The sequence below is a fragment of the Schistocerca americana genome, chromosome 1 (assembly GCF_021461395.2).
Source record: "Schistocerca americana isolate TAMUIC-IGC-003095 chromosome 1, iqSchAmer2.1, whole genome shotgun sequence".
Lineage (NCBI taxonomy): Eukaryota > Metazoa > Arthropoda > Insecta > Orthoptera > Acrididae > Schistocerca > Schistocerca americana.
The window spans coordinates 515719746-515736345 of record NC_060119.1 but is presented as its reverse complement, the minus strand read 5'-3'; the positions used below and the strand labels follow the sequence as shown (position 1 = coordinate 515736345).

Here is a 16600-nt window from a genome sequence, read left to right as displayed (position 1 = left end):
GACGTTACATTTAACTTCTTAAATCACCACTCGATAACAGTCATTCCAATCATGTATTTTTGTCAGAGTCATGAACACTAGTGCATTCATGTCATACACCTGGAAATCTGATGGTGTAATTGAAGAATAACTGTGATATTCAACTGTGAGAAGTCTTGTGTGAAAGTGCATTGTGGATGATCTGCCACTGTCATAATAGATGATGAGGTTTTGAAAGTAACTACCTGTAAACAATCTTTTATGTAAGGCCAGGGAATGGATGTTGTACTCCTTATGGAGATAATAAATGTGGGAATAGTCACATGAATTAAAAATTGTGTGGTGAACACTATTGGAAACTTCCCTGCAACACCAGTTTTACAGCAATTTGACAAAGTTTCTACACTGAGACTACAAGGGAAAAATGAAGATTTGCAGGTAGGTCACATTTCAAGAATAAAAGTCACATTTGACAGACATGGAACAGTAATCTCATACCGGTGTGCTGTGGTACAAATGCAGTCGAAGCACCAGCATTTCTTGAGATCTACCTCTTTAATGCCTACATGTGGCAGCGTGTGATTTCCTTCTATTTTGAAGCGAATGAGCTATCTGTGAACATTGTCTTAGCCCACTGAACGTGACTACAAGTGTCTATGAAGCATTCTTGAGCAACCTTATCACAGAAGCACTTCTTTAAGCCTATACAACACAAATTGAAAGGATTCACCAATTTATACAACCTGGAAGAGAGTATTTTAAGAAAATAACAAATTAAACTTTCATTAAAGCAGGGATATGAATAACTTTCACAGACATGAAATAATGCCATGTGTAAAGAAGTCTTCCTACCAACCAAAACACTGTTGCTGCTATCCTCATCTGTCTTTAATGAATGTTTTCCCACATAATATCCATCTGAAGGCATATCATTGACTTCTTCTTCATCTTTATGTAAGTAAATGGCATACTTGCCACCAATTATTTCAACTTAAAAGTGATGGACATTTTAGTAGTCAGATATATGGGTCCGCGAAATGGAATAGCTTTCTCTTATGTCAATATGTCTCCAAACTTCATGCCTTAAAACTTGTATCCCTCACAGTTTCCACCCATTTCCCACAAATTTCCCCAAAAAAGTCTTATATTTGTGACAAACGTACATGTTCTGACCATGCTTTCCTCACCACCTGTCTCTTTAGTTGCTTATCTCACCAGCCTCCAACCTATGGGCCTTTTTTAAATGCAACAAAAAATTTGTCTCTCTCAAACATTGAATATGTACAGTATCACTGTGTCACCTTTCCAATTCCGTTATCTTAAACTATTGCACTGAATTTAAAATAAAAAAGTTTTTTATTTATTTATAAGGTAAGAAACATGTAATACAACTACTGTAATAGTTATTTACAATGAACACATTACTGCACTGAAATGGTGCAGAAGTTAGATTATACTTACACACACACACACACACACACACACACACAAATTTTCAGTGAACACATTACTGCACTGAAATTGTGCAGAAGATATGTTGTACTTATATACAAATCAGTTGGTTTTCCTCAGAAATTCATCAATGGAGTAGAAGGAGTTGGCCACCAATAAATCCTTTAGGCTTCTCTTAAACTGAATTTCATTGGTTGTTAAGCTTTTTATGGCTGCTGGCAAGTTATTGAAAATGTGTGTTCCTGAATAATGCACACCTTTTTGTACAAGACTAAGTGACTTTAAATCCTTGTGAAGATTATTCTTATTTCTAGTATTGATTCCATGAATTGAGCTATTGGTTTGAAAAAGTGATATATTTTTAATGACAAATTTCATTAAGGAATAAATATATTGGGAAGCTGTAGTTAGTATCCCTAGTTCCCTAAACAGGCTTCTGCAGGATGTTCTTGAGTTCACACCACATATAATTCTTACTGCACGTTTTTGTGCCCGGAAAACTTTAGCTTGGCTTGATGAATTACCCCAGAAAATAATCCCATATGACTTTCATTCCATAATGTCATATGGGATTATTTTCTGGGGTAATTCATCAAGCCAAGCTAAAGTTTTCCGGGCACAAAAACGTGCAGTAAGAATTATATGTGGTGTGAACTCAAGAACATCCTGCAGAAGCCTGTTTAGGGAACTAGGGATACTAACTACAGCTTCCCAATATATTTATTCCTTAATGAAATTTGTCATTAAAAATATATCACTTTTTCAAACCAATAGCTCAATTCATGGAATCAATACTAGAAATAAGAATAATCTTCACAAGGATTTAAAGTCACTTAGTCTTGTACAAAAAGGTGTGCATTATTCAGGAACACACATTTTCAATAACTTGCCAGCAGCCATAAAAAGCTTAACAACCAATGAAATTCAGTTTAAGAGAAGCCTAAAGGATTTATTGGTGGCCAACTCCTTCTACTCCATTGATGAATTTCTGAGGAAAACCAACTGATTTGTATATAAGTACAACATATCTTCTGCACAATTTCAGTGCAGTAATGTGTTCACTGAAAATTTGTGTGTGTGTGTGTGTGTGTGTGTGTGTGTGTGTGTGTGTGTGTGTGTGTAAGTATAATCTAACTTCTGCACCATTTCAGTGCAGTAATGTGTTCATTGTAAATAACTATTACAGTAGTTGTATTACATGTTTCTTACCTTATAAATAAATAAAAAACTTTTTTATTTTAAATTCAGTGCAATAGTATTTGTAAAATGACTCTTAGTGTTCATTAAAAAATGACGATCATTCCACTTGGGACCTGTGGAATGGTACATTAGCTTATTTGTTTTAGTTTAAATATTTGTCATGTATTGTTGTTTTTCTGACATGTTCCACATCCTGGAGGACCTCCTCACTACGGATCAATTGGAATGAAAGTAAATCTAATCTAATCTAATCTAAACATAGAGAAGTTTAAGCTTGTTAATGTCATCTGACTCCTATATTCATCAAAAATGGTGTGTAAATTTTTGAGGTTACTAAATAACAACACTTTTTTGGTTTTTTTCCTTTTCGTATTTGAAAGTTATGATGGAAGAGAAAATGATTATTTACAATTAAAAATATAGTTTCCTAAACTAACCACCATTACTGTGATTATGGAAGTTGCCAAGTAAAAACATAAGGCAGATCATTTCTGAGACCTAACCAGGCAAGTGTTTCCAGAACTGGCTATTCTGTGTAGCTTAAATAAATGTGTAACAATAACCATAATAACAATAATAAAGCTAATGACACAACAATATAACATACCATAAGTGGATCCAGTTGTTTTTTTCCATGCTTTCCCTTCCCAGAGAGGTTTGAAACTGCCAGAACTTCTCTTGGAAATAAATAATCCAACAACGTAACAGCCATTTTTTCTGGACTATGACAGAACGTATTGATGTGTAGGAGGTTACTGTAACACACATACAATTATGTCTAATATTATTACGAATTCATGGTGTCTGTTTCCACTCTTAAAATAATACAGTCCATTAAAATTTGGAGAAATACGGTATATGCCTCCATCCTAAACAAGACAAGTATGCGATTTAGAGCAACATTCCTTTGCTGGAATTGCTCTGAAGTCCCCTTTCCCTTGGCTTACTAGCTTTTCCTCACTGTTCACAAAGTCCACTCTGTATCTCTTCCATCAACCCAAGATCAGCTTCATGCAACAGATGATTTTATGCAGTTCTGAATTAAATTTTATTCTATAGAACATAAGTTTTCCAGAAAAAATTTTGGTTACTTTCTTTCGCTTTTAGCTACACTATTTGTGAGATATTTTATAGTGTTAAGTAAGTGACAAAAGATTTTGAGAAGTAGCTCTTTTAAGTCATTTTTAGTGAAAATCAATCAAGGTCAGTCTTTTCACAGAATGAATACTAACACACTATAAAAATCAGTGATACGATGAACAACTGGAAATTATAACATTTAATTCTTTCAAGGTGGTGGTGATTAATTCCAGCTTGTATTCATCAAGTGAGAGACTTGGCCCCTGTCTGCCCTCTAATGTAACTGTGTTTCTAGCTAGTTTCACAATTAATTTGCTCAATTCAAACACTTATTAGTATTATTTAGAGGTAACTGGTAGTTGGCATGTGGATAACAATTACTGAAATCAAATCTTGGCGACAGGAAACAGATGCAGATCCAACTCCTGGGTAAAAGCTGTAGCATTTTTTGCATGGATACGTTCTTGTGAAACAAAGGAACTTTTCCAAGTAGTATCGATCATTTCACTTTCAATATTTATTTTGTAGTACTCAGACTACTGCTTGTAAATACAGACAGTTTAATGCAAGTAAGGCTCTGATGGGAAAAGTCAAGAAATGTATAAATGAAATGCACATATCTTTGAGGATAAAACGTTTCAGGACAAACATGTGGTAGAACACCTTGAGATCTTAGATTAAAACTGAGTGGCAGACCATGAATCGACTCGAGATCTTTGCCTTTTCTGGGTAGCTGCTCTACCAATTGAGCTACCGAAGCACAACTGACGATCCTTCTTCACAGCTTTACTTCTGCCAGTACCTCATCTCCTACCTTCTGAAACTTACAGGACTGGCATTCCGGGATGAAAGGACGTTGCTACCAGGAAGTTTCATATCAGCACGCACTCCACTTCAGAATGAAAAATTCATTCCGAAAACACACTCACCAGACTGTTGTGAATCCACATGTCTGCAATATCTTTTCTCCCAGGACAGCTAGTCCTGCAAGTTTCGCAGACAAACCTTTGTGAAGTTTGGAAGGTAAAAGATGAGGCCAGAGGCTCTGGCAAAAGTAAAGCTGTGAGGATGGGGCATGAGTCATGCTTGGGTAGTGTTGTGACAGTGCCACGACATTTAATAGTGCCGCCATGACAGTACGCGAAAACGGCGATAGAGGCGCTTCACAACTCGGCTGAGCGCGGGAGCGCCACCTAGCTACGAACGGCGCCGGCCGCATGTCACGGCATGGCAGTCGAATAAGAGATACTGAGTTGTTATCATGTAACCAGCTATTGTTTCTAAGTGAGTGTGTTGGAATATCCACGCAATTATTGGTGATTAAAGGTTATAACACTTTTTGGCGACAAGGATGGGATATTTTCACTGCGTTGTGGATTTGTGTGTTCGTGACGGGGCAGACATGGAACAGCTTATGCAAGCGCTCATTGGACAACAAACACAGCTGACGGCTGCTATTCAGGCACAACAAACACAACTGACGGCTGCTATTCAGGCATTGTCGACGCCGCTTACTCATCGTCTGTCTTCCTCTTCTCCGCCTCCATTCCCCCCTTACGACGAGGCTGCTGAAGACTGGGAGGATTATGAGAAGCGTTTGCAGCAACACTTCTTGGCTTTCGGCATTGTCGAGCCTCCTATGTATAAGTCGTTATTTCTATCTTGGATTTCCCCACGGATCTATCAGCTGCTACCTCAGTTAGCCCCTCTGCGGGAACCTGCCTCTCTGTCCTTCCAAGAAATGTGTGACTTATTGTCTAAATATTACCGAAAAAACACCCACGTCGTTGCTGCCCGCGTGGCGTTCTACCGGTGTCGTAAACAGCCCCATCAATCTTACCGGGCTTGGGCGGCGGAACTACACGATCTGAGTAGGAAATGTCAGTTTGTCACGGACACTCATCATGAGTCTTATGCTGATTCCATGGTTAGGGATGCTATTCTACGGCTTGCTCCTGATAAAGAAGTTTGGCAACGTGCCCAACAACTGGCAAACCCGTCGTTGTCGGAAGTTCTAAGCATCGCTCAATCCTTTGAAGTGTCTCACGCTGGTGGCGTGCAAATAGATGCATGGTGTGATGTAGGCGCTGTACAGTCAACTTTCGACACGGACAAATTGCCTGTTTCACAGGAGAACGAAGATGTGGCGGCAGTTCACTCGCGTAAACAACATCGCGTTGGGCCGCAACGCTCGCAGCGAAAACAGCAACCACAGAAGCAGGTTCGACCGCACTTCCTTCTTGTCCATGTTGTTTTGTACAGCATGACAGGGCCGCGTGTCCAAAACGTTGGGCCACGTGTAATTCATGTAGGAAAAAAGACCACATTGCTTCTGTGTGTCAGTCCCCTGAAGTTCCTGTCGACGAGGACGAGGCATCGGACATGGATGTTAACTGTGTGCTTTCTCAAACAAATAAGTTGTTTGTTACTGTTCATGTTCTGGATAAAGACATTTGCATGCAAGTGGACACTGGCTCTGCAGTAACTCTCATTAATTCTCGCACGTATTTGGAGTTGGGCTCCCCTCCCTTGTCTCCAGTTGCGCGAAATCTGAGAACTTATAATAAACAGAAAATTCCTATCATTGGCCAGTTTGATGCTTCCACTGCAAACAAGTCTGTTGTTAGGCCCCTCACATTTTATGTGGTGGATCATGCGGGCACTGAAAACCTGTTTGGTTATGATGCTTTCCAGTTGTTCGGGTTCTCCATTGATGATGATGTGCACGTCATATCTGAGGATATTCTGTATCAACAGCTGGATGGATTGTGTTCTGAATTTTTGTCCGTGTTCTCTGCTGGTCTGGGTCGTGTCAAGGATTTTGGAGCCCACATTACTCTTAAACCTACAGCTCGCCCTAAGTTTTTTCCGGGTACGCCCTATTCCGGTGGCATTGCGTGCACCTGTCAAGGCTGAGATAGACAGGTTAACAGCTTCAGGGATTCTCCTTCCTGTTACCTCCAGCGAATGGGCATTGCCAATCGTGGTGGTTTCTAAATCAAACGGGAGTCTGCAATTGTGTGGTGATTTTAAAGCCACTGTCAACGCTCAGAGCCTCATTGACACTTATCCTCTTCCCTGTCCTGAGGAGTTATTTACCAAGCTCGCTGGGGGCCAGTTCTTTTCCAGACTTGACTTATCGGAGGCGTACCATCAGTTGCCGTTGGATGCTTCTTCTAAGGAATTTCTCGTCATCAACACTCCTTGTGGGTTGTATCAGTACCAGCAGTTACCATTTGGCGTCGCTAGCGCGCCGGCCATTTTTCAGCGGTTTTTGAAACAGCTCACGGCTTCCGTTCCCGGCTGCATAAACTATCTGGATGGCATTGTTGTCACGGGGGCCTCCACTGAGGAGCACCTTCGCAATTTGCGTTCACTGTTTCGGGTTTTGCATTCGGCTGGGTTGAGGTGCAATCTGGACAAGTCACAGTTCTTCCAACCCTCCACTGTGTATCTTGGTTTCCACTTGTCCCGTGAGGGTGTACGTCCTCTACGTCAGCACGTTGCGGCCATTAACGCTCTACCCCAGCCGTCTACGGTCAAAGAACTTCAGGCGTTTCTAGGCAAGATTGCTTATTATCACAAATTCATTCCATCTGCGGCGGCAGTAGCTCATCCTCTGCATCAGCTGTTATGCAAAAACATCCCTTTCTGTTGGCCCAACGAGTGTGAGCAGGCTTTTGTCCGCCTGAAGGCTCATTTGCAGTCGGCGCCTTGTCTTGCCACATTCCGTCCGGGTCAGCACTTGGATCTGGCGACTGACGCGTCACAGTATGGCCTAGGGGCTGTTCTCGCCCATCGGTATGAGGATGGGTCGGAATGACCCATCGCCTATGCTTCCAAGACCCTCAACGATGCGCAACGGCGTTACTTTCAAATCGAAAAGGAGGCGCTCGCTATCATTTATGCTCTAAAAAAGTTCAGCGTTTTTTTTGTATGGTTCTAAGTTTCTCCTCATCACCGACCACAAGCCGCTGGTCTCTCTGTTCAGCCCATCGGCGTCGCTTCCGGATAAGGCAGCTCACCGCCTGCAACGTTGGGCCTTATACTTGTCTTGTTTTCACTATGAGATTCACTATCGACCCACAGCCCAGCACGCCAACGCTGACGCATTGTCGTGACTGCCGATGGGCCCCGACCCGGTTTTCGATTGTGATGAACTACTCTGTTTCCACATTGATGAGGAAGAACGTTGTGCGGTCGAGGGTTTTCCACTTACAGGTTCACAGGTCGCGTCGGCTACTGTGCGGGACCCGGTCCTGCGTCAGGTGATCGGTTTTGTTCAACGGGGTTGGCCGGACAGGACCAAGGGCCGGGCATCGGATCCCCTTCGCAACTACCATGCCTTGCGCCTTCGTCTGTCAGTTCGTGATGGTGTTGTTCTTCTGGCCACGGATGGCGCATCTCCACGGGTCATGGTGCCAGCCTCTCTTCACAAGATGTTCTCAAACTGTTGCATGAAGGCCATTGGGGTATTTCTTGGACTAAGTCCCTGGCCCACAGGCACGTTTATTGGCCCGGTATTGATTCGGACATCGCCCACATGGTTGCTGTGTGTGGTCAGTGTGCTCAACAACTGGCTGCACCTCGTACAATGCCCTCTCCTTGGCCTGATCCGGTGCAGCCATGGGAACGGGTGCACGCTGACTTTGCCGGCCCCTTCCTCGGTACTTATTGGCTACTGTTGATTGACGCCTTCTCGAAGTTTCCGTTTGTTGTTCGATGTCCGTTGCCCACCACTGCGGCGACGACGCTGGCTTTGTCCAAAATCTTTGCGCTAGAAGGTTTTCCATCCAGGATCCTCACGGACAATGGCCCTCAGTTCTCTTCGCAGGCCTTCCGTGATTTTTGTACTGGACAAGGGATTCATCATGTTACAGCACCGCCCTTCCATCCGCAATCGAATGGGGAGGTCGAGCGCCTTGTCCGCACTTTCAAAAGCCAGATGAAAAATTCCTTAGTGATTTTTCCACAGATGACGCTCTGCTGCAATTTCTGAGTTCTTATCGCTTCATGCCTCTGGGTGATCGCAGCCCTGCTGAACTCTTGCATGGCTGCCAACCGCGCACTCTACTGCACCTGCTTCACCCTGTCAGGCCTGGTGCTGTGTCCCCTAGTGCAGGAAAATACTCGGTGGGCGCTGATGTGTGGGCACGAGGGTATGGATCTCGCCCTAAATGGATTCCAGGGGTGGTCAAGGCTCTTCGCGGCCGCCGGCTTTGTGAAATACGTACAAACGACGGCATGGTTGTTCGCCATTATGACCAGATGCGCCCACGAGTGGTGACCACGCCGGTGCCACCGCCCCTTCCTTCGCCTCCACCAGCCCAAGAAGCCAGTCCTGTCGCTGCTGCCAATCTACCGTACGTGTTGATGCAGCCGACGTCGCTACTGCTTCCGAGTACGCTGGAACCGGCCCCAGTCACGACGCCGCCTTCTCCGGGACCCATCTCGCTGGAGCACACCCCCAGGTCCACGACACCTATGGATGCTGCTCCAGAGTTTTCACCCATCATCTCGTCCAGGAGGCACGTTCCACACACGAGCTTCCGTCCTGGACATTTTCGACCATACTCTTGTGTCTCTTCGCGGGATCTTCTCGGGGCCTCACAAGAGGCCATGGATGTCTCCGCACTGTCCATGTCTCCAAGGAAGTGAGTGTTTTTTTTTTTTTCAAGGGGGGAAAAGTGTTGTGACAGTGCAACAACATTAAACAGTGCTGCCACGACAGTATGCGCAAATGGCGATAGAGGCGCCCCACAACTCGGCTGAGCGCGGGAGCGCCACCTAGCTACGAACGGCACCAGCCACATGTCACGGCACGGCAGTCGAATAAGAGATACTGAGTTGTTATCACGTAACCAGCTATTGTTTCTAAGTGAGTGTGTTGGAATATCCACGCAATTATTGGTGATTAAAGGTTATAACAGGTAGCTCAGTTGGTAGAGCACTAACCTGCACAAGGCAAATGTCCTGGGTTTGAGTTCCAGTCTGGCACACAATTTTAATCAGCCAGGAAGTTTCATATAAATTTGCCTTCCCCCCATCACCGCAAAATGAAAAATTCATTCTGAATACAACTCTTACATACAATATATCCTAGAAATGTAAAATGGAAGCTACACAAATATGATCTGTAATGATTTGAGGAACTGAAGTTGGGGTGAGGTAAGTGCTCATGTAGGTTTGTGATGTGAATAACTGCAACAGGGGCAATAATGGCAAGATTCATTTCATCTCTACAAATAGACTCTATTACTGATATTTGTGAATGTGACGCTTCCTCACTTTTTTTTCTGCAGAACAATGTAACTTTAACAATAAAGGAAATAATGAGCAATATTTAAGAGTGCATACATTGAGAGATGTTAGATTCCAGAAAAGCACATATGACTCATATTCGTAGGCAGGTGTTGCAGGTGTTGTCCAAAGCTGCATGAAGACATTTTGAGATAACAGAAGTTCATTTGTGAACAAACATCTGGGTGAGAAACCTGTAAATGTGGTAGCTGACAAAGAAAAAATAAGTGAAGGGCCTTGTTAGACGTGATCATTGTTAAGGGCACCTAGCAGTCTTATGATTCAATATAGCGTCCTCCTTCTTTTAGTCCTTTGGAAACATTACTTAATAATCTCTTCCAAGTTATATAATTCCTGAACAATACGAACAAATGATGGGTATATGCCAAGACCTCCCCAACTCTTACGGGGAGTGATGGTCTTTTCTTTAATGCTGTAGGTGTTACAACACTGTATAGTCATAAATATTGTCAATAAAATGTCACTACACTGAAACAATTGCTTATTCTTGTAACCTTAGAAATTATCAAACTCATATTCAATGTTTTTTGAATGATTTTCTTGAAAAAAGTGACAATATAATGTATCCATTGTGTACAAGAATTGAAAAAGTCAAATGAAATGATAAGAGGGGAAATACATGATATTTCATTCGATAGTGTTGAGTTAGCCACTCACGTTAATGCATGTTCCTTACCTCAACCTTTGCTGCTGGAAAAATGGAATGGATTGCTTTTGCGGTTCTTTTCTTTTGTATCTCTTCAATATATCGTATATTCCCCTTAAAAAAGTCAGGTTAAAATTTACAGCATGGGATAAGCCAAGTTTTAATCTACATCTACATCTACATCCACACTCCGCAAGCCACCTGACGGTGTGTGGCAAAGGGTACTTTGAGTACTTCTATCGGTTCTCCTTTCTACTCCAGTCTCGTATTGCTCGTGGAAAGAAAGATTGTCGGTATGCCTCTGTGTGGGCTCTAATCTCTCTGATTTTATCCTCATGTCTCTTCGTGAGATATACGTAGGAGGGAGCAATATACTGCTTGACTCCTTGGTGAAGGTATTTTCTCAAAACTTCAACTAAAGCCCGTACCAAGCTACTGAGCATCTCTCCTGCAAAGTCTTCGACTGGAGTTTATCTATCATCTCCGTAACGCTTTCGCGATTACTAAATGATCCTGTCATGAAGCGCGCTGCTCTCCATTGGATCTTCTCTATCTCTTCTATCAACCCTATCTGGTACGGACCGCACACTGCTGAGCAATATTCAAGCAGCGGGCGAACAAGTGTACTGTAACCTACTTCCTTTGTTTTCGGATTGCATTTCCTTAGGATTCTTCCAATGAATCTCAGTCTGGCATCTGCTTTACCGACAATCAACTTTATATGATCATTCCATTTTAAATCACTCCTAATGCCTAATCCCAGATAATTTATGGAATCAACTGCTTCCAGTTGCTGACCTGCTATATTGTAGCTAAATGATAAAGGATCTTTCTTTCTATGTATTCGCAGCACATTACACTTGTCTACATTGAGATTCAATTGCCATTCCCTACACCAAGCGTCAATTCGTTGCAGATCCTCCTGCATTTCAGTACAATTTTCCTTTGTTACAACATCTCGATATACTGCAGCATCATCCGCAAAAAGCCTCAGTGAACTTCCGATGTTATCCACAAGGTCATTTATGTATATTGCGAATAACAACGGTCCTACGACACTCCCCTGCGGCATACCTGAAATCACTCTTACTTCGGAAGACTTCTCTCCACTGAGAATGACATGCTGCGTTCTGTTATCTAGGAACTCTTCATTCCAATCACACAATTGGTCTGATAGTCTATATGCTCTTACTTTGTTCATTGAACTCTACAGTATCTTCCTTCGCCGTCGGCGTTGTCGTTGTTACCGTGAGACACCGTTATACCCAGAGGAAAGGCGCGTCGATCTTTGAGCATGAGATATGATGACCTTAAGCCATTGACAACACACAACGGCCATGGTAGCACCTGATTCCAGAACAGCTGCAGTAGTTAAGATCTACGAACTATCCCCTGTTGACCAGGTCCCCAAAACTTAACTCGTAACGTGATCCCTTAAAAAAGCAAATTGTCATAACGATCGTCTATAAAGGCTTCGTACAACGAGAAGAAATGTTACAGTTTATGGAATAATAGCAGATACGACCAAACTGTCTTGTCTCTTCTGCTTTATTTAACATAACTTCGTTCACAGTTTCATTTCGCATTCACCACTCATTCACCAAAACCCTTTGATGAACAGTTTTGGTTGCTTGACACCAACAGTCAATGATGATGATACAGCTTTTCTCCTTTTTATAAATTGAAGCCCGCTCTCCGCGATATAATACTTTACGCTATTCCATTTCCGTTACAGCTATCTTGACTCGTAATGTTACACGGCCCCCCAGACTGTGATGTCTTGAAGAGGGTTCCAGACAGAACAGGCTTATTTTTTTTGTGTGTACTGTGACAGGAGAGGGTATTTGTTTCGGCGAATACACTCACTCTCAGATTCACTCAACAAGTCAGTACATACATTCTACAATATTTAAGTTGAGTTAATGGGCCTACACAAAATGCCCTTAACTAAATTCCACATCTGTTTATAGGTTGTCTTAGAAACACTTCACACTAATCACTTCATATTCACACCAAATGTTTTTTCTTGGATGAAGCCCTCAGTTCTTCAACCGACTGTGCAAGGCAGGGATCACAGCCGGGTTCGACGATTGGCATCCTAGGCCAAAACCCTTATTAGGCCACTTTTTTAACCAGAGAGGATCTGATCCTTTTCTTTTCCTCTTAATTCCACTTTTAAATCATCCATCCTCGCTGTTCGGTGAGAGGATAAATCGTATTTCAGCGTCGACATTGTTGCTGATACCAAAAAGGTATCTCATGGAAATCGTCGGTATATTCTTTAATTTTCCTTGTAAGTTAGTATAAGTACGTATTTATCCACTGGTGCTTTTATTTAGTCCACTGAGTGTAGTCTTGGTATCATTCAGTGTTTCTTGAATCTATATTTCGCTCATTATTGGTAATACTTCTTCAGGTCTATGTGAGGGAACAAGCCTTTAATTACATCAGTATCACAATCTGCCAGGAGGTAGCTCCCTTCATGAGGTATTTTCATTATTTTATATGCACCTGTATATAAATACTGCCACTTCTTATTCAGTCTTTTCCTGGTTGATGCTTTTGGGTGATTTCTCAATAAAATTTCTTCCCCTACATCATATGTGACTACTTTCTTCACATTTTTATCAAAACGGGTTTTTCTCAATTGTGCTTGATGCTTCAGGTTTTCGTAGACCTTCTTCACCATATCTTCTTTCTTGGTAATCTTTTGTTCTAGTGCAGGTAATTTCTTCATCCATTCTGGCACAATACTTTCACCAAATACTATTTGGTTAGGTGAATAACCTGTCGATAAGTGTGGTAAGTCATTATACACTTTCTCAAATTCATAAATCCAATCGATCCATTTATAATGTTGTTTGGGTATGTACGTCCGTAAAAATCGGTTCAACTCTCGGAAGATTCTTCAACCGGATTTCCAGAAGGGTAAAATCTTGAGATGTAAATGTGCTGGATTCCTTGTTCTTTCATAGTGTCTCTCCATACTTTGCTTGTATAATAAGCAGCATTGTCTGTCAAGATCATTATAGGTTTGCCAAGTTCAGTTATATAGTTGTTGATAAATTTGCGTAACATGGGTTGAACGTGGAGATTTTTCAAAGGATATAATTTCACATATTTTGAAAAGAGATCATAGAAAGCCAATACATATTTGAACCGTCCACGTGTCATGGGACATGGCCCACAGACATCACATGACACCAACATTAAAGGTTGTTGTGGGGTGATAGGATGTAATTCTATCTTCCGACAATAGTTTATGGGTTTCGTCTTCTGACATATTTTGCACTTCTTAAGAATATTTTTAGCTATACGTCCCAAACTTGCATGATAGCAGTATTGTGCTATTTTGGCTGTACATTTAGCGGCACCAAAATGACCCCAATTCAAGTGAGTGTACCATACTAGTGATTCTAAATATTTATTTGGAACACAAACTTTCCAAACATCTTCTTCATCCTTCCTCCGATACAATATTCCGGATTTTAATTGATACTGTTCTTGAGAGTGACTTAGTGTTTTGCTTTCAACAGCATGCCTAATGGCTTTCCACAACTTATCATCTTCCTGCAGTTGTGGAAGACTTCGACATAGCTGTGAAATCTGCCTCTCACAATATTGCCTTGATAAATTCATGACTTTAAAGTCAATAGTCCGTTCTTCACACTTGTCAGCATTCTTTCTTTTCGGTAATCTTGAAAGAGCATCGGCTATGATGTTGTATTTCCCTCTGATGTATTTGAGCGTAATATCATATTCTTGCAGTAGCAAGGCCCACCGGGTTAAACGTGAATGGAACATCCTTCCTGTTAAAATAAAAGATAAAGCTTTGTGGTCGCAGAATACAATGATCTTCTTTCCATATACAAAATAGCGAAACTTTCTAAGTGACCAGACCACGGCCAGTACTTCCAATTCAATAGTACAATATGCACGTTCACAGCTAGAGAGTGTTCTGCTGGCAAACCCAATTATCTTGATGGTACTGATATCTTCTGGATTGTCCATCTGGAAAAGAGTGGCACCCAATCCTGTTTCAGAAGCATCCGCAGCAATATAAAAATCTTGATCAAGTATCGTATGATGTAACAGTGGAGCATTAGTCAAAGCATTGCGGATGTTATCAAAAGCTTGGGTGCATTCGGAATTCCACTCCCACATGACATTTTTTCTTAACAGCCGTAACAAACAGTCTTGGCTTCCTAACTGATTGGGTAAAAATCGTCGAAAAAATGAAACTAAGCCGATAAATGACTTTAATTCCGTTCTATTCTTTGGATAAGCACATCTGTTAATCGCATCCATCTTTTTAGGATTTGGTTTTATCCCTTCAGGAGTGATTATATGTCCAAGAAATTTCAATTGGTTATGAGCAAACTTGGATTTGCTCAAATTTACAGTAACTCCGTATTCCAAAAATTTCGCAAAAACTCTTCTTAATAAGTCCACATGTTCCTCCCAAGTTTCAGAAGCAATTAGGAAATCATCCACATATAAAGTAACTTCATTCAAAAGGTCTCTGCCCAGTACGGTATCTAATGCCGATATGAAAACACCACCGCCTATTTTCAACCCAAATGGCATGACAGTAAACTGGTAACTTCAGCCCAGAAAAACGAATGCAGTATATTTTCTAGATTCTTTCGATATTCTAGTTTGCCAATATGAACTACGCATATCCAAAGAAGTTAAGAAGCGGGCACCATAAAACTTTTGTACTAACTCTTCTAGGTTCTCCGGTCGCGTTTGTACAGGTATAATGATCTTATTGATCTCTCTGGCATCCAACACCAATCTGATGTCACCATTGGGTTTAATTACCGCCACAAGAGGGTTACAATATTCGGAATCTGAGGGCTCAATAATACCCCATTCTAACATTTTATTGATTTCCTTTCTGACTACATCTTTCTTTGTCCATGGGATAGAATAGGAAGTACGACAAAAGGGTTTATGTGCATACGTCTTTATATGGTATTCAAAGTCTTTTATTATACCCGGACGTTTACTAAAAATTGACTGATATGCTTCCAACAAGTAGTACAGTTCATCCCTTTGGATAACAGATAAATATTCTGATTCTAACACCTTTTCCTGCAATGACATTTTATCCATCATTTCTTCAGAACATTCAATAAGGCATATATCATACACATTTTCATCATCAATACTGACATATTTTACCATGGAAATGGAAATGAGCGTTTGGCGTCATTGGCCGGGAGGCTCCTCGCGGGGCAGGTCCGGCCGCCATATCGCAGGTCTTATTACATTCGGCGCCACATTGGGCGACCTGCACGCCGGAGGGGGATGAAATGATGATGAACACAACACAACACCCAGTCCCTGAGCGGAGAAAATCTCCGACCCAGCCGGGAATCGAACCCGGGCCCAGAGGACGGCAATCCGTCACGCTGACCACTCAGCTACTGGGGCGGACATATTTTACCATTAGATTCATACACAACTGATTTGGAATTACTCGGCCCTTTCTCAGGGTGGAATTACCATTGGAATTAAATATACATTCACCTTTCTCTAAATTAATGATTGCACCGGTCTCACATAAAAAATCCAAACTCCAATTACATGGTACTGTCATTTTAGGAACAACCAGGAATGTACTTTCTATTTGAGCCCCCTGTATTGTAACATCAACACGTACCTGTTTCACAACTTTTTGCAGACACGGTACATCCTGTGATAGGAAAAGTGGGCATTTTTACCCCTCAGCTTATCTGTTTTAAACAGTCCAACGTCATGACACTAATAGTTGCTCCAGTATCAATTAATATTTCAACATCAACATTATTTATACTTGTTGGAATTATTGCCTGTAAAATTTGTCCACATTTATTAGAAACTTCAGGTTTTTCTTCAATTAATTCATTCCTTATATCCTGATCATTATTGTACCTT

General features: G+C 41.6%; 1 protein-coding gene across 1 annotated transcript in view; it reads right to left on the bottom strand.

The window, feature by feature from the left end:
* The window catches only part of LOC124605167 (protein BANP-like), a 194381-nt gene that overhangs the window by 118353 nt on the left and 59428 nt on the right, over positions 1–16600 (bottom strand). Inside the window, exon 4 of the mRNA XM_047136663.1 lies at positions 3239–3386. Within this exon, the coding sequence (XP_046992619.1) occupies positions 3239–3386 (148 nt within the window). The remainder of the gene's footprint in view (positions 1–3238; positions 3387–16600) is intronic.